Source organism: Typopeltis vanoorti, chromosome 12 (genome assembly GCF_054136105.1).
Source record: "Typopeltis vanoorti isolate ZY-2024b chromosome 12, IOZ_Tvanoo_1.0, whole genome shotgun sequence".
NCBI classification, from domain to species: Eukaryota; Metazoa; Arthropoda; class Arachnida; order Uropygi; family Thelyphonidae; genus Typopeltis; species Typopeltis vanoorti.
This window is the reverse complement of record NC_143560.1, coordinates 43,817,830-43,837,147: the sequence shown is the minus strand read 5'-3', so window position 1 is coordinate 43,837,147 and position 19,318 is coordinate 43,817,830. Positions and strand designations below refer to the sequence as shown.

General features: G+C 40.1%; 1 protein-coding gene across 1 annotated transcript in view; it reads left to right on the top strand.

Moving 5' to 3' along the window:
* The window catches only part of LOC150100740 (uncharacterized), a 108,038-nt gene extending 89,012 nt beyond the window's left edge, over positions 1–19,026 (top strand). The window contains exon 8 of the mRNA XM_090401992.1: positions 18,537–19,026. Coding sequence (XP_090258118.1) covers positions 18,537–18,571 — 35 coding nt within the window. The 3' untranslated portion in view covers positions 18,572–19,026. The remainder of the gene's footprint in view (positions 1–18,536) is intronic.
* Positions 19,027–19,318: the final 292 nt, after the last annotated feature.

The window sequence follows — 19,318 nt, the reverse complement described above, 5'->3', positions numbered from 1 at the left end:
TCGGTCCTCCTCTAGCACAAATAACAGATGCGGAGGTAATTCTAAGCATGCTGCTTGTAGCATTGTCCACAACTGTGCCTTAGACATTGATTCTGAATACATGGATCTGATGTCTCGCTCTACAGCATCCCAGAGAGATTCGATCAGATTTAAATCCAGGGACCTTGGGAGTCAATGGATAGGCCCAAACTGGGATAAGTGTTCCTCGAGCCATTCCTGGGTGGTTGCAGACCAGTAGGGACAGCACATTGTCATGCTGAAACAGACCATCTGCTCTCAGGATGCACGAAGGCCATGAAAGTGTGTAGGTGATCAACCAGCACATTCTGGTAGCTTGCAGCATTTAAAGACCTCTCCAGATACACTAAGGGACCTAATGCGTCACATGAGAAGGCTCCCCAAACCATCACAGATTTGCCATCCCCTTGAACAGAGCCAATCTGGTACAATGGGGGACATGGCCTCGTGCTGCCAATGCCACACCCACACTCTTGTCAGCTTAGTACAATTGATCAGATTCATCAGACCACATGACTCTGGCCCACTCTACAGAGGTCCAGTTTTGATAGTCTCAACACCAGGTGAAGCACAATGCCTGATGACGAGCTATCAACAGTGGTACAAGATTAAGGCATTGTCTCTCGTAGCCCGTAGTATGCAGGATACACCGTACTGTTCACTCATTGATGCTGCTTAGACCTCCGACATTGAAACTGGATGTGATTTGTGCAGCTGTTGCCCAACAGTTGGTCTGTACAAGCCTGAATAGTCTACGTTGACCCTGGTCATCAATGGCTGTGGTTGGCCACCACTTGCTCGCTGGGTGCTTGTGCATCTGTTGACGATATACTTTTGGTAGACCCTTGATATTGCCCAAGTGGTAAGAACCCTAGGGGTTCCTGCTACTTGGGAAATAGAATGACCCATCTATTTTGCACTGATAATACATCCATGATCAAAGTCTCTAACATTGCCACATTTACCCATGTTCATTGATTTCAATATACTGCTTAGAAGCCCCCATTGTCTGCATTTGGTTTGGGCTTGTTTCACTCTGCATGGGGATGCTAGTGTCAACTTCCCATCATCCCTATCTCTAATGTTTTTTCCATTGAGTATATACATTAATGATATTCAGAAGGATCAGACAGGAGATGTTCAATTGCTTGCTGAAGATGCAACAAAAATATGCAGGGCAATTGCATTATCACACCAAAGAACATAGGTCCTTTAGTGTGATAAGATTTCCAACCACATATTATACTGATGAGGTTATGCTACAATAAACTGATGAGGCTAGGAATCTTGGCATTATGGTAGATAGGAATTTGAAGTTCGAAGGTCACATATATGATTGAACTATATAAACTTCTGAATGGGTGTTATAGATATTGTCTGATGAAATTTTTCATGATGTAGAAGGTGGTGAGAGAACACAGGGGCATCCATGGAAGTTAAGTTTGTTCATGGTTAAGAAATGGGCAAAAGCTAGATATTTCTTTCACAGAGAAGTGAGTGATTGGAACAGTTTACCTGTTGGAGTGGTGAATGCATATAATGTAAATGAGTTTAAGAGAATATGGCAGCTGGTACAGGTGACATATAGTCTCCATCCTGAGGTCTTGACTCTCAGGAAAGCTCAGATAATAATATAGAGGCTGTTGACTTCAAATCAATTGCCTTAGTATCCCATAATGCAAAAACCATTATGGGAAAGGTCATATACTCACATTCATGCATTTCTCCCTTTATAATTTAGTTTCCCTGACTCTGTGTTAGGTCTCATACCTGTTATTAGTTTTTCTAGACTCCTGATACCAAACACATTCAGGTGTAGGTCATCCCTCTTATACAAATCCAATCTTCCCACAAATTCACACCACACATCCAAAAACTAGCATCCATTCCTTCTACACAGCCTATGCATTGAATTATTAAATACGTTGGCTGAGAGATAGTTGCAGAAAGTTTTCTCACTTGGTTACAACGTATATTATACTGGACAAATTATAATTTTTTACTTGTATATGCAAAATACATGACTTCTGCATTGAATTAACAATGGTATCTTCTTGGATCAGACTCCCACTGAAGACCTCAATAAAAGGTGAAACCAGTGTGAATGCAGGAGTCATATTTTCATATACAAGTTGCCAAAAGGTGTCTCACTCTTGGTATCTTTAATATATAGATAACCAACTGAAAAAACTTCCAACAACTTTTTCTAATTCAGACTAATTTAATAATAAGGTATGACACCTTTTGGCAACTTGTATATGAAAATATGACTTCTGCATTACTTCAACCTTAGTATCACCTCTGGGTCAGCTCCCACTGAAGAGATCTCAATAAAGGTCGAAACTGGTCTGGGCACTGACCCTTTCCATAATGCACACCATTATTCATGTCCACAAGGAGATGTGCTTTTCATTATAGATAATAAGCCAAGTGATGTGAAGTCTTGGCTTCCTTATACGAGTTACCCCAGGCCTGAAAATACTTCAGGTGCAAAACTTTGTTTGCTTACACTTCGATAAAGGATTAAACCAAGTATATGATTTTTTGGTAGTTTTAATTTGCAGGACAACTTCCTCAAGCAGCATGTGACAGAAGGAACTCGAGGGTAAAGAGTGTTAGATTTGATTATAGTGTCAGAGGGCGTTTCAGTTAAAGACGTAATCATTCTGCCTCCGGTTGGTGACAGTGATCATGTGGTACTCACTTGGGAAGTGACTAAGTTTACGAACTGTTCCATTCAGAGAAGGTTACATGCTGAACTACAAAGCAGGAAATTATGATGAACTGAGGAGTATACCGAGTTCAGTGGAATGGGATCGATTGCTGGATGGGAAGAATATCGACAGTGCATGGGAAGCATTTAAAAAATACTTAAATGATGCTATATCAGAATGTATCCAAGAGTTCAAAGAATAAATGGGGTAGGAGCCAAATGGATGTGTAATCTTATTAAGCAAGAGATAGAGATTTGTAAGAAAAGGTTGATGTCCGTTACGAAAATTATAAGCAGCAGACTAGAATAGTCACAACTGTTGTAAAGAAAGCAAAGTCTGAGTATGAAAAGAAACTGGCACTCCATGCTTAAAGACAATCCACAAGAATTCAGTCGATATGCTGCAAATAAAAAAAAAAAAAGAATGAATATGAAAGAATAACTCTTCTAAATGCAGATGGCGTGAGAGTTACAGATGCAGAAGAGGTTGTTCAACTAATGAGTGCCCATTTTGCAAAAAGCTAATAACCTGGTTTATGCAACATTGCGTGCATTGCTTCCTCTTCACTGCATGAAGAAGAAACTCGGGTGTATGAATGAGGAGGTATTTGAGCTGTTGCACAAATTGAATAAGAATTCAGCAATAGGAACTGATGGGATATCAGCACGTGTGCTAAAAGAGTTTTCAGCTGAACTGGCCATTCCTTTGACCAGGCTGTTTAATATGAGTCACAGAACAGGGAAGATTCTGCAGGACTTGACTTACTTACTTGACTTATCTAGGCGCTGTCAGTCCTGGGTGACTTTTGGCCTCAAGCACCACGTTACGCCACTGGGCATGGTCCTCTGCAACTATCCACCATGTTTCGGTCTCCAGCCCAACAACCAGCTGGTCCTCCTCCTCCTGATCCACCCATCTCCTTCTCGGTCTTCCTGGCGGCCTTAGGCCTCCCACACTTGTCTCACAGTTCTTTCAGGGCCCATACGATACAGGTACCGCAGCCACTGAAGATGCTGGGCTCGCAGCTCCATCAAGATGTCTGCCAAGTTGTACAATGCATGTATGGCAGCATTAGACCACCTCCTCCAGACTCCGTCTGCCATGACCCCTCCATAGATACGTCTTAACATCTTGTTCTCGATTACTCTCAGGTGGTTGGCTTGCCTCACTGTGAGAGTCCATGCTTCAGCACTGTAGAGGAGAACAGATCTAATCAATCTTCTATAGTCTCACCTTGTAGTCCAAGAGAGTATATGCGAGGCAAAAAGGGGATGTACCTGGTAGTAGGCCACATTCACAGCATTCACCCGACTCTGGACATGAGCTTCAACTTTATTGTCTTCAGTCACGATGGACCCCAGGTACCTAAATTCAGTCACCCTCTCAAACTGAGCAGCTCCCTCTAGATCTTGAGCAGCATGGCAACTCATGAAAAGGTACTTCGTCTTCTAGGCGTTTATCTTCAGGCCAACGTCTTCTGCAGCTTCCTCAATAGCAGGCCAGTACCGTTGCGTCGTCCCGTTGATGTGCCATGATGTTCAGGTCATCCGCGTAGCCAAGAATCCTAACTTGCATCCCAATGTCAACTCCGCCAACCACTTGCTGTGCACTTCTAATTACTTTTTCCAGCACTAAATTCAACAGTATTGGAGAAAGCCCATTACCCTGCTTCATGCCAGTCTGTACTTGAAACGGATCCAACAGGTCACCTTCTGCTTTCACTCTTGCTCTCGAGCCAGCCACACACACCTGTGTTATATTATATTTTTTTCTATGTTATTATTGTTACATATATGTGTGCCTCTATAATTCTCTTCTTAACTACCTCTTAAAACTGATTCAAAGATAATTCTTGTCTTGTTTAACCCTCAACCATATCCCTTGTTCACTGCACCTTTGTTGTAATCTTTCCTGGCCTCTCCTTCAATCTAAAATCATGTGCAAAGTCTTCAAACAAGGAGAATTCTCCCTGATCTATAAATTCTGGGGTCAAGTCCTTTTTTGGAATCAAGAAAATTTATTTGTTTAGCTGCACCATCTTGATTCCTATACAAGAGAGAACTTCTTGTCAGGGATTAGACTTACAGATTATAACAATTCCAAAAAGTTATCAAAGTTAAACAAGCCCTTACTATTATTTCTAAACAGCAGTCGTAACCATTTCCCGCATTTTTACTTATACAGGTTCGATATTTTTAGCAGGTGGTGCATTGGCTTGGAAGATCATACACGTATTTTGGGTTAAGAAATAAAGAAATTTATTCATTCTAAAGTTCATAAAAAATTCATAAAATTCATACAAACTAAGCTAAATGAAGGTCCCTGAAATTAATTATTATTATTATTATTATTATTATTATTATTATTATTACGGGCAACTCCAGGGAGTCATTAGACTCATCGAGGGAGGCCCCAAATCATTTTCATCACAACTATTCGACATTCATACAGTATCTATCATACCTCGCCTTAAACTCATTCACTGTCACAGCATCCACCACAGACTCAGGGAGCGCATTCCACTCATTCACTACTCTAAAAGTAAAGAACCCAGCTCTAACACCTTTACTAACCACACTTTTGCTCAGTTTCCATGGATGTCCCCTAGTCCTCCCACAACCAGCCCTGTTCTCAAAAATATCTTCTGAATTAATTTTATAGAAACCCTTCAGTAATTTGAATGTCTCAATCATATCTCCCCTCCTCCGCCTATCAACCAATTTTTGCAACCCACAAATCCTCAACCTGTTCTCATACGGTTCATTCCACAGACCTGCTATCATCTTGGTCACTCGCCTCTGGATCCTCTCCACCTCCTCCCCATCAAGAAGAAACCTAGGTGACCAAATCTGAGCACAGTAGTCGAGATGAGGTCTTATCAAGGCTCGATACAGAGGAACAATAACCTGCTTGTCTCTGCTTGTCAACGTATTCTTCAGCAACCAAGTGATTTGATGAGCTGATTTGGCCACTTTTGCAATGTGTCCCCTAAATTTCAATTCCTTATCCACCAACACTCCTAAATTTCGTGCCTCATCAATTTCCTGGAGCACGGTTCCACCAATGCAGTAAACTGCCTCCCATCTTTTCACCCCAAAATGCATAACCTTACATTTTGCCACATTAAATTGACATCCATTCTCCCTAGCCCAGACCTCCAATCTATCCAAATCATCCTGCAAAATTTTGACGTCATCTGCATTCACTATTGCCCTACCCAACTTCGCATCATCCTCAAACAAATGAACTGTTCCTCTCAGATCCTTTCCTATATCATTTATGAACAAATTAAACAGCAGTGGTCCAAGAACAGATCCTTGTGGTACACCACTAGTCACAGGCCGTCTTGTGGACTCTACTCCTGAGTAAACCACTCTCTGATATCTCTCCGTCAACCACCCTCCTATCCATCTCACCAACCCTATGTCCATTCCCATATGCTGCAATTTACTGATTAGAATTCCATGTGGTATCCTGTCAAAGGCCTTAGCAAGGTCCAGCAGAATCACTGTAAACCCATTACCCTTATCCAGTTCAGCCGTCACTGTGTTATAATACGTGAGCAAGTTACTGAGGCATGACCTACCCTTCACAAAACCATGCTGTCCCCGATACAGTATCCCATTTTCTTCTATCCAATCTTGTATTTTCCTCTTGACTATTTTCTCTAAGACCTTGATAATGATTCCTGTTATGCTGATTGGCCGGTAATTTTCAACAGCAGCCTTGGAACCACCTTTGTGCAGTGGAACTATTTTCCCCTCTTTCCACCCCCTTGGGACTGACCCAGTCCTGAGGCTCAAATTAAACAAAATGGTCAAGGGTACTGACAATTCTTTAGCCGCTTCACGTACAACACGAGCTGGTATACCATCCAATCCCACAGATGTATTGACATTGAGGTTCTGTAATAGACTAGTTACCTCTACCTCATTCATCACAATTCCAGTATAAGCTGTTGGTTCCTCCATTTCCGCAAAGCCACCACCTGGATGATATACTCTTGCAAAGTGCTCGCTCAGTAATTCCACAACATCGACTGATTCAGTTACCTCCCTACCCTCAGCATTTTTTAAGATCATTCTACCATGAGCATTTTTCCTTTTACTTGCAACATATTGAAAAAACTGTTTGGGATTCTCTTTAGCCTGCATGGCCAATTTCCTTTCGTAATCTGCTTTTGCTTTTCTTACCACCCTTGTTACCATCCTGGCCTGAGCTTTATACTGTTCATGCACCTGATGGTCACCCTTCTCCTTAAATTCCCTCCACAATTGTTTCTTTTTTTGCAGCTCAAGCTTAATAGTGTTATTCATCCATTTAACCCCTACCTGATTTATTATTCGGACTCTTGGTATACAGTCAACCATTGCCTCCTGCAAACAGTTCTTGACCACCTCCCATGCACCATCAACATCCAGCCCTTGCAGTTTTACATGCCATGGCATTGAGCCAAGCACACACCTAAGCTTGTCATACTTACCAGCCCGGTAATTCCACATATACCCTGTCTTAATTGTAAATTCGACTCCTTTAGCCACCTCCCAAGTCATGACCTTATGGTCACTCTCACCAATCGGTGGCAACAAGGTCATGTTCGTTACAGCCACATTCTCAGTTGCAATTACTAGGTCCAGCACTCTCTGCCCCCTGGTATTTTCCAATACATGTTGCCGTAGATAGTTGTCCCTTAATAACTGCATAAAATCCAATTCCTTCCTCCCATGTGCCCTCTCCTCTTTCCAGTCAATATTACCATAATTGAAATCACCCATAATAATTACCCTCCTTCCATTCATTTCTTCTATTTGCTTATGCATACTATTCCCACCATCCACTCCATCACCCGGTCTATAGCAGCACCCAATTGTATATTTTGTTCTGCTAGATTGTATCTCACACCAAACAGCCTCAAATGTGCTTTTTTCCCCATCCTGCAGTTCAACTTCTATACTCCTTGGCTGAAGCTCATCAGCTATCATCAATAACACTCCTCCCCCCTTTTTATTCACCCTGTCACTCCTGAACACGCTATACCCATCGCATTCAATCCCACTAGCTTTATCATCTTCTGTCAGCCATGTTTCACTAATACCGACAACCTGTGGCCTGGAAGTGCCAACCATGGCCAAAAACTCTTCCTTCTTGTTCCTAATACTCCTGGCATTAGTGTACATGAATCGCAGAAGCCCATTTGTCCCATCCCTACTTTGATTCCTTATACTAATTATCCCATTCTGATTTGTTGTCCGTCGTACTCGCCCGGGCATAATATACTCATTCATACACTTAACTGCCCCCCCCTAAAGTCTGCATATCTACTCCCCCCCTCTTAATAAATCTAGTTTCCCTGAGTCTGTACATCCACTTCCACATCATTCATCAACACTCTTTCAAGTCTTCGTACACCAACTCCATTCAAATGTAACCCATCCATCTTATATAAGTCCTTTCGCCCATCGAACTCATTCCACACATCCACAAATTCCACACCACTCTCCATGCATAACCCACGCATAAAGTCATTGGCAATTATGGCCCTCCTTCTAAACACTTCGCTGTCATACTGCGGTAAGATACTCACCATCCTAACTCTCTCACTCTTCTCTTTTGCTACCTCAAACAACTCCCTCACATCCTCTATCATTTCCATTTTGTCCTCTTTCAAATCATTCGTTCCTGCCACTATTATCATCTCTTTCACCCTCTGTTTTTGCAGTCGAATAGATTCGCTGACGTCCTTTATGTTCGCACCCGGCTGGTACGACTTCGTTAAACTCTCAATTATTACGCCTCTTAATAGCGAATCCCCATACAGCACTCGCTCCTTCATTTTATTGACGTTTACGTACATTCTATTATTTGCCGTCACAGACTTCCGCCGGTTATTTGTCGGTACGTTCAACACACATTTTTGCATACGCTCCAGTTGTCGTTTGGCTCTGTGTATCGCGCCATTTAAACGGGCAATTTCGCTACTCGCACTTATCTCACCATTTTCGTTATCGATCAAATCATCCATTCCTTCGGTGTTTCTACCTTCATTTACACTTTCAGCGACGCTCTCACACATATCTGGCACTACCACGCAATTATGTAAAAATTAACAAACAAGATCATCTAGTTCACAATAGGTATCTCTCATTAGGTGATATTAACACAAATATGTAGATGAATGCCTTATTTCTTCCTCAATTAATGCACATACAACACATCGAATTCAAACTAACCTTATACTAATGACAATTCTTGTAACTCTACACTTTCATAACTACAAAGAACCTTGTTAGAGGAATGGGTACTAAAGTCCTAAAATCTGTCTTAACAAGTCCGATCCATGGAATTTTACACTGTAGCTCACTCTGGCCTAAGAATTACACAATACAATAAGATATAAAGCTTTATGTTACCAACCAGATGAATTAGAAGTATCATTAGGAGATACATCTCATCGTGTCTTCTTGTAGGTTTCTATCAGGTCATAACCATATTCATTGAGCTGTTGTTCCTTGCCTTGACTTCTTGGTGATTTCAATCATGGATCACTTCTTTACCTTATGTCCAAGAATCTGCCTGGCAGAAGGGTACGGCTGGAGTTATACGAAGCTTTGGCATACGCTGTTTGTCCCATCGCATGGATGGCTATGCTCTGACAAGTCCACTATTTGATGATATTACAGCCGCTGAACGACTCCCGCTCGACTCTGTCACCTCGAAGCTATGACCCACCACACGGAAAACCATAGGGGGAAGAAAACACCAAAACCGGAATGAAAAAGGCAACTGCAAACTCTCGTCGCTAAGACTTTTATATGCTCTGTGTCTGTTTTCTCTAACACGTCATTGATTTCCAGACACCACTTAATTCTCCTTGCACACCGCACCCTCTCCTCTCATTGCGTTTCCGCTTGGGCAGCCTGCACGTACCTTGGGTTCATATAGCAACTGCCTGCGGTCATGTTTATAATCAGATTACAATAGTTTACTCTAAACTTTGACCTTGTTGTTTAAGTGTTCATTCCAGATTTAACATAGGTTCCCCCTTCAAAGAAAAAATTTTTTTCACTGGAAACTTTTTCACAACCTCACTCACTCAATGTTTCTGGAATAGACCCTCCTATTTTCCCTGGGCCTTAGGTTATATCTAGATTGGGCAAAATTATCACTTCCATCACTGGTTATACCTCCTTTTCCATTCTTGTTATTTACTGATCTCTCGTTTCCCTGATTTCGACTAGTAGGCACCCTGTATTTATAATAGATTGTGTCTTAATCATCAGAATTTTCATTTCCTTTTCCTTGTTGATATTTACTCTCCCTTCACCTGTGTGCTGCTGGTTTCTTCTCATTATTCCTTTTCCAATAGTTCCGTCTGGGTTTAGAAAATCTGTGGCCTGTCGTTTGGTAGTTAACAACACCAACCAGATTTATCCTGATTGCTCTTGGATGAATTTCTTCCATGTCTTCCCTTGTACTTTTCAGTTCAATGGGCAAATCAGTGTTCAGTGTACAACAGGCCTCAGCAGGTTCTTTTACTTCTGAAGTGGAGGCTTCTTTTGAATCAAGTTGGTCATGGGTCATATTTTCTCTAACTTCTCCTATCTGTTATACCGTGCCTCCACATTGTATGCCTATTTCGACACGTTTCTCACTTCTGACTGAAGATAGTGACCCTAGAATATTCTTGTTGGTTTTCTTCCTTCCTAGAAAGTGTATTTCGCCTTGAGAATAGTCAGATGTAAATCTATTCTTGTTAAGGAAGTCATTTCCAAATATTAGTTTAATGTTTGGGAGAGAAATCGTGGGCAGGATCAAAAACTCATGCCAAACACACAAATTAAACTCAGGCAAAAATACCTTCAGGAACACGGATCTTGTCACATGGATGGTTGAAGTAGACACTCCAGATAATCTTATTGGCCTTCTAAAATAAAAGATATTATTCCTCACAAGGGGCTTTAGTCTCTCAAAATAGTCCCCTGCAATAATAGAGGCCTGGGAACCTGTATCCAGTAGGGCATTACAGTGCTTGCCGCAGATAATTCCCTTTACTATCAATTCTGGGGACTGGTAGTGGTTTTTGTGACCCTTTTCCCAAGCTCTGTTAGCATACATGTGGGAATTTGATCTGCCATCATAACCTCCCGCTTGATTTTTGCTTGCTGTTGAAGCATTTGTGAGAAAAATGCCCAGGCTTGCCGCAACTGAAGCATTTAGGAGGTTCTCTTCTGTCATCTCCTTCATTGTCCTTCTCCTGTCTCATAGGAGAGATTGACGCATTCTGAGTAGTTACTTCAGCCAGTTTCTTCATTACTGTGTCCAACCGGTCAAGCAGGGGTTGTTGCAGTCTTTCAACCTCTAACCTCACTAATTCAACAGTCTGATCGACTTGAGGGATGGGGAGCTCAGAGGTTTTTGTGGACACCACCGCTAGCCGGGTTAAAACAGCGTCAAGGCGATCCATGACTGGCTGTTGTAAACACTCGACCTCTCTCTCTCTCTGAACCATGGATTGGACGTTCTTTTTTTTTTTTTTATATCCAACACACCATTTGTTAATTGATTTATGTTGATGGAATCAGTTCTATTTCCCTCACATCTATCAAATTTCTTATGCTTCTCCTTTTTCTCGTGAGATTCCTTCTCTGGCTTGGAGCTATCATCTGAATTACCTTCCCTCTTGATTAGGTTTGCATAGCCTGTGTAAATGCAGGACTATGTAAAATAGCCTGTTTACATAGCCTATGTAAAAAGCAGATGCGGGACTAAGGTCACCAAACATTTGCTCTTTATCTCTCACTGCATTTTGGCACTCCTCTATGATAGTCGCTTTCTTTTTGTAGGCTGTTTCTCTGAGCTCTTGCTTCATTCCCAGCCTGAACTTGTGAAAAATTGCCCATTCCAGGTGAGGCTTATCCTCTTTAGATACTTGCAGGGAGTGAGCAAGGTTCAGTAACATGTGATAAAAGTTGGTCGCATTTTCTCGGCCCTTTTGCATAATTCTCTGTAATTTCCATAAATTGGGACCAAGGCTTCTTAACCTAGAAAACTGAGAGATGAGGACTTTCTTGAAATTTACATAGTCTAATGTTTCTTTAAGTATGGGGGAAGAGTATAGAAAATTTTTAGCTTTCCTCACCAGCTTACTACGCAAGAAAATTAGGAGTTGGAAGTCCATCCACCTCCATGCCCTTTTCAACTCCTCAACGTAGCTAAAAAAAGCTAATACGTCATCATTCTCTTCTCTGGAAAACTGCTGAAAAACTTGTTGAGGATTGATGGTCCTGAAATCTCCATCACCAATATTTGAACTAGATGGTAGGCTCATTCTTGTGAATAGATTTTCAATATTATCTTACACTTAGTAATGCTAATTAGATTCCTGCACCAAATTGGTTTGTTTTCCAGCCAAAACAAACCGACTTAGATTTACAAACTTAATTCCTTTATGATTAATTTAGTAAATCACATATCCTGTCGGCTGCACCATTGTTATATTATATGTTTTTTTATGTTATTATTGTTACATATATGTGTTTGTGTACCTCTATATTTCTCTTAACTATCTCTTAAAACTCATTCAAAGATAATGCAAACTGCAATACAACTGCAAGGGCTAGAAGTTGATAGTGTATGGGAGGCAGTTAAGAAGTGTTTGCATGAAGCAATGGCTGACTGTATACCTAGAGTCCGAATAATAAATCAAGTAGGGGTTAAATGGATGAATAACACCATTAAGCTTGAGCTGCAAAAAAAGAAACAACTATGGAGGGAATTCAAGGAGAAAGGTGACCTGCAGGGACATGAACAGCATAAAGCGCAGGCCAGAAGGGTAACGAGTGTGGTAAGAAAAGCAAAAAAGGATTATGAAAGAACATTGGCCATGCAGGCTAAAGAGAATCCTAAACAGTTTTTTCGATATGTTGCAAGTAAAAGAAAAAATGTATATGGCAGAATGATTTTAAATAATGCCAATGGTAGGGTGGTAACCGAATCAGCTGATATAGTTAAATTACTGAGCGAGCACTTTGCAAGAATATATCTTCCAGGTGGTGACATTGCAGAAATGAATGAACCAATAGATTATATGGGAATTGTGGTGAATGAAGTGGAGGTGAGTAGCCTATTGCAAAATCTCAATGTCAATACATCTGTGGGATTGGATGGTATACCAGCTCGTGTTGTACGTGAAGCGGCTAAAGAATTGTCAGTACCCTTGACCATTTTGTTTAATTTGAGTCTTGAGTCTGGGTTAGTCCCGAGGGGGTGGAAAGAGGGGAAAATAGTTCCACTGTATAAAGGAGGTTCCAAGATTGCTGTTGTAAATTACCAACCGATTAGCATATCAGGAATCGTTGTCAAGGTCTTGGGGAAATTTGTCAAGAGAAGAATACAGGACTGGATAGATGAAAATGGGATACTGTATGGGGGACAATATGGTTTTGTGAAGGGTAGATCATGCCTCAGTAACTTCCTCATGTTTTATAACACAGTGACGGCTGAACTGGATAAGGGTAATGGGTTTACAGTGATTCTACTGAACCTTTGCAAGGCCTTTGACAGGATGCGACATGTTACTCTAATCAGTAAACTGGAGCAGATGGGGATGGATATAGGGTTGGTGAGACGGATAGGAGGGTGTTGATGGAGAGATACCAGAGAGTGGTTTATTCAGGAGTGGAGTCCAAAAGACGGCTTGTGACTAGTGGTGTGACACATTGTTCTGTTCTTGGACCACTACTTTTCAATTTGTTCATTAACGATATAAGGATCAGAGAGGAAGTGTTCACTTGTTTACTGATGATGCAAAGTTGGGTAGAGCAATTGTGAGAGCACAGGATGTCAAAATTTTGCAGTATGATTTGGATAGTTTGGAGCACTGGGCTAGGGAAAATGGATGTCAATTTAATGTGGCAAAGTGTAAGGTTATGCATTTTGGAGTGAAAAGATTAGCAGCAGTATATCGCTTTGGTGGAACCGTACTCCAGGAGACTGATGAGGCCAGGGATTTTGGGAGTGTTGGTGGATAGGGAGTTGAAGTTTAGGGAGCACATTGCAAAAGTAGCCAAAACAGCTCATCAAATCACTTGGTTGCTGAAAAATACTTTAACAAGCAGAGACAAACAAGTTATTGTTCCTCTATATCGAGCCTTGATAAGACCCCATCTAGACTACTGTGCCCAGTTATGGGTGCCAGGGTTTCTTCTTGATGGGGAGGAGGGGGAGAGAATCCAGAGACGAGTGACTAAGATGATAGCAGGTCTGTGGAATGAACCTTATGAGAACAGGTTGAAGATTTCTGAGTTGCAAAAATTGGTTGATAGGCGGAAAAGGGGTGATATGATTGAGACATTCAAATTACTGAAGGGTTTCTATAGGATTAATCCAGAAGATATTTTTGAGAATGGGATTGGTGGTGGGAGGACTAGGGGCCATACATGGAAGCTGGGCAAGAGTGTGGTTAGCAGTGGTATTAGAACTAGGTTTTTTACTTGGAGAGTGGTGAATGAGTGGAATAAGCTGCCAGAGTCTGTTGTGGGTGCTATGACCGTGAATGAGTTCAAGGCGAGGTATGATAGATACTGTGTGAATGTCGAATAGTTGCTCTTGACATGATGTTAAGGCCTCCCTCGATGAGTCTGTCGACTCCTTGGAGTTGCCCGAGATAATAATAATAATAATTTTTGTCTTGTTTAACCCTAAACCATATCCCTTGTCTGCTGCACCTTTGTTGTAATCTTTCGTGGCCTCTCCTTCAATCTAAAATCGTGTGAAAGTCTTCAAAAGGAGAATTCTCAATGATCTATAAATTCTGGGGTCAAGTCCTTTTTGGAATCAAGAAAATTTATTTGTTTAGCTGCTCCATCTTGATTCCTGTACTAGAGAGAACTTCTTGTCAGGGATTAGACCTACAGATTATAACGATTCCAAAAAAGTTATCAAAGGTAAACAAGCCCTTACTAATATTTCTAAACAGCAGTCGTAACCATTTCCCGCATTTTTACTTATACAGGTTCGATATTTTTAGCAGGTTGTGCATTGGCTTGGAAGATCATACACATACTTTGGGTTAAGAAACAAAGAAATTTATTCATTCTAAAATACAATACATGTTAATCACAAACTAAGCTTAATGAAGGTCCCTAAAATTAATTATGCAAAAATTAACAAACAAGATCTAGTTCACAATAGGTATCTCTCATTAGGTGATATTAACAAATCCAAACTGACCTAAACCTGATTACTTAATACAGATATGTAGATGAATGCCTTACTTCTTCCTCAGTTAATGTAGATGAATGCCTTACTTCTTCCTCACATACAACACATCGAATTCAAACTAACCTTATACTAATGACAATTCTTGTAACTCTACACTTCTGTAACTACAAAGAATCTTGTTAGAGGAATGGGTACTAAAGTTCTAAAATCTGTCTTAACAAGTCCGATCTACAGGAAAATTTACACTAGCTCACTCTGGCCTAAGAATTACACAATACAATAAAAATAAAGCTTTACGTTACCAACTAGACAAATTCATTAGGAGATACTTCTCATCGTGTCTTCTTGTAGATTTCTTTCAGGTCATCACCCTATTCCTTGAGCTGTTGTTCCTTGCCTTGACTTCTTGGTGATTTCAATCATGAATCACTTCTTTACCTTATGTGCAAGAATCTGCCTGGCAGAAGGGTACGGCTGGAGTTATACGAAGTTTTGCCGTACGCTATTTGTCCCGTCACATGAATGGCTATGCTCTTACAAGCCCACTATTTGACCATATTATTGATACTGAACGACTCCCGCTCGACTCCGTCATCTCGAAGCTACGACCCACCACACGGAAAACCGTAGGGGGTGAAGAAAACACCAAAACCTGAACTAGGAATGAAAAAGGCAAAAAGACCGCGAACTCGCATCACTAAGACTTTTATATGCTCCGTGTCTGTTCTCTCTAATTTGTCATTGATTTGGAGACGCCACCTAATTCTCCTTGCACACCGCACCTTCTCCTCTCATTGTGTTTCCATGCAGCCTGCCCATGCCTTGGGTTCATATATCAACTGCCTGCGGTCATGTTTATAATCGGATTACAATAGTTTACTCTAAACTCTGACTTTGTTACAATATGACCTGTACATTACTTTAATTCTTGTCAGTTATTTAAGGACCATTTACAAAATATTTATATAGAAAAATTACATGAATGGACTATTATTACTATATATACAAGAATTTCTATTATTATCTATTTACAAGTAATTCTTATTAGGGGATTTCTTTGCACTTCAGTTAAACCCTAAATGAAATACTCAAAGACGATTTAAGTGTTCATTCCAGATTTAACACCTGCACCATTTTTCGTAGTGTTCGAGGAATTCCCAGCTCTTCTAACCACTGCCATTTTTGGGTATATAATTGAGTCATAGGCTTTAGAAAAGTCTATGAAAATATTATGAACTTCCCAGTTATATTCCCAGCACTTTTGAAAAACTTGGTGCAGCGTGAAGATTTGGTCTATTGTAGAACGGTTCCTCCTGAAGCCCTTCTGGTAATCACCAAGACACTATTCTGCATATGGTGTAAGGTGCATTAGCATGATGTTAGACAGCACCTGAGATACCCCTATTTAAGCAGTTTTTATTTATTTATTCATAGGGAGTTTCCTCTCTTTTTTCCTCCATCCCTATTGGGGCGAGTTGAGCCCCCTCCTTCGGGTTAAGTATTTATGGCTGAAGATCCGTGTGTTCACTGGGCGGGTTTGCCTGCTTGCCGGATGAAAAACCCCAGATAAACTGGGGGGGAAAACTCTGTCCATGCCCAAGACTGGCTAACTTGGCTATGGCTGAGGAAGAACCTTAAGCTCCTCACGTCGGCGACGGGAATCGAACCCAGGACACTCCTTCCCCAAGCATATGGTTGCGAAGCGCATAGCCACTAGGCTAACCGTGCGGATATCAGCAGTGAGATACCCCTATATTTGCTGTATTTTGACTTATCTCCTTTCTTATATACAGGGGTGATCAGCGACTCCTTCCACTTGTCCAGCAGCCGTTCTTCTCGCCAGAGCAACAAGATGAGTCAGTGCAACTGCTCCAGAAAGATGTCCCCTGCTATTCTTCAAAAACTCCTGGAGCCTTATTATTTTTCAGCATGTGAACAGCACAAGTAATCTCACTAAGCATCGGCTCTTCAATATATGATTCAGCAGTTTGATAACATTGATATTCAGCAAGTTCTCAAAATATCTACGCCATTGAGCGAGGACGTCTTTTGAGTTTGTTAGAAGATTTCCACTCTTATCTCTTATGGTTGCCACTTATGTCTGGGCTCCTCGCATTGCTTTGATCATCTGATACATTTCCCACCCGTTATTTCTATTTCTCTCTATGCTGGCCACCTTCTCATTAAGATACTTTCGCTTTTCCCTGCATAGACATGTATTCACCACTCTTCTCACCCTTGCATATGCAGCCTTCTTCCTGCTGTCCGCTAGGTAGTTCAATAGTGCTTCCCTTCATTTTGCTACAGCTTCTTCACACTCTCTATTAAACCATGCCTTTCTTCTTCTTCTTCTCTTTCCCACAGTTTTCGAGGCAGCTGATATGACCGTATTTTTGATGGTGTTCCACATCCCATCCGGATCGCCCTCCTCTTCCTGTAACTCCTCAAAACGGTTCTGCAGCTCTAACTGGAAAGTCTGCTTCCCTTACGCTGTTTTCAACTTGTCCAAATCCCATGCAGGTCGTGTGATAGGACATGAAGGCTTCTGAACCACAATTCTGTTCCTAAAATCGTAGGTTACCAGGTAGTGGTCGCTATCTCTGTCTGCTCCTCTGAAACTCCTCATGTCCGAGATGGAGCTGTGGTGACGCCGATACACTAGTACATGGTCTATTTGGTTGAATTGGGCAGTCAAAGTGGGCCATAGAAAATGCTGGATTGCTTCTTATACACATAATTCAGAAGTACCAATCGGCATTATCCCTATTAGTCCATTTATAAGAGGCATTATAATAAATTTAAAGGAAGAAAATATCCCATTAATATTTGAGCAGATTCTGTAGTAGTTCAGTAGGAACTATAGGGAGTGATATATGCAAAAAAATGTGTTTTTATAGTATCAGCAGTCAAATGATCTACAGTCAAATCGAAAATACCTAGGACTGATAATTTATATGTAGTCAAGGAGTTGTCTGAAGCTTTTTTTTTTTTTTTATGTGAGAAATGTCAAGATAACCATTAACATGCCTGTGCTCTACTATGTTTCTTAAAATTATTTTATGTATCCTTGTTTTGTTTCAAATGACACTAGCTGAAAACTATGATTTAGTTTTAGGAAATTATTGTTTCCTTCAGAAATATCAAACTATACTTGACCACAAAACTTTATTTGAGAGAAAGAAGCATGGGTTATTTTATTGATATCCAAAGTCATTTCGGGTTTTTGACTCACTTCTCATTAGTGCCATATCCATAGAAAACTAAAGGATACATAAATGAAACTACTGTAATGAGAACACTGATCAGAGAAAAGTTTTAAAACAACAACAAAGGTGACATAAATGCATGCATTTATATTCATTACGCACCTTAGTTTACATTGATATGCATATCTGAGCTTTGCATTTCTTGAATATTTATTCAAGTAAATTACACATCTCCTTAATTATTTTTTAAACATTCATATTAGTTTGCTTTTAAGTAAAATTTCACATAATTGGGTGTTTTCTAAGTATATTAATGGTATTTTACAAAAAAAAGAGTAATAGTTTTGATATTTGAAACTATTTTTTCTCCCTAAAGATAAAATGCTGGTCCAGAGATGTATTTATATGTAAGAGAAATTAAAGGTCCAAAGGTGTTCTTCCAGGAACAATGAAAAAAAATTCCAGAACAGATTAATAGACATTCAGTCATCACTTTTCATGACTATAATTTATACTTCAAGTTAGTTTGATTTTATCTGTAATTATGCACCTGTAATTTATAAATAATAGGAAAAAATATCAGTTTGCATAAAAGAGACAGGTATCAACATATTTCTTTTTGTATCTTTGATTTGTATTTGTATTTTTGTATCTTAGTAATTTAGCCACTGATGCTTTTCTTTCATGCTTACACGGTGATCAGAATACGTCATGGATTATGGAGACAACTGCTCTAACACGGTAGTTGTCTCCATAATTTTCCATAATGTGTTAGCCACTGATGGTAAATGCAATGATATACTATAACATACAAATAAGTAAACAAACAGAACATTTTTTTTAAAAATAATCTAGGAAGTATTTTGGAAATAGCAGCATATCGATTGCTTTTATGTGACTATATGTCTGTTTGCTTCTTAATAAAATATGTTTTATTCCTTGATTAAATTTATGGAGTCTCAATCTATATTATTCCATAACATTTGCATTTTATTTGAAATGTATGCTGTGTGACATCATACAAACTTCACATACTGGTTTCTCACTCATGCTTGCTGATATCATTGTCAACACAAACACATTTGAAACAGGTAAATTATTTTTTGTAACTAAATAATTATTTTGTTACTTTCCTGCAGCTTGTGTCAGATCTTCTAT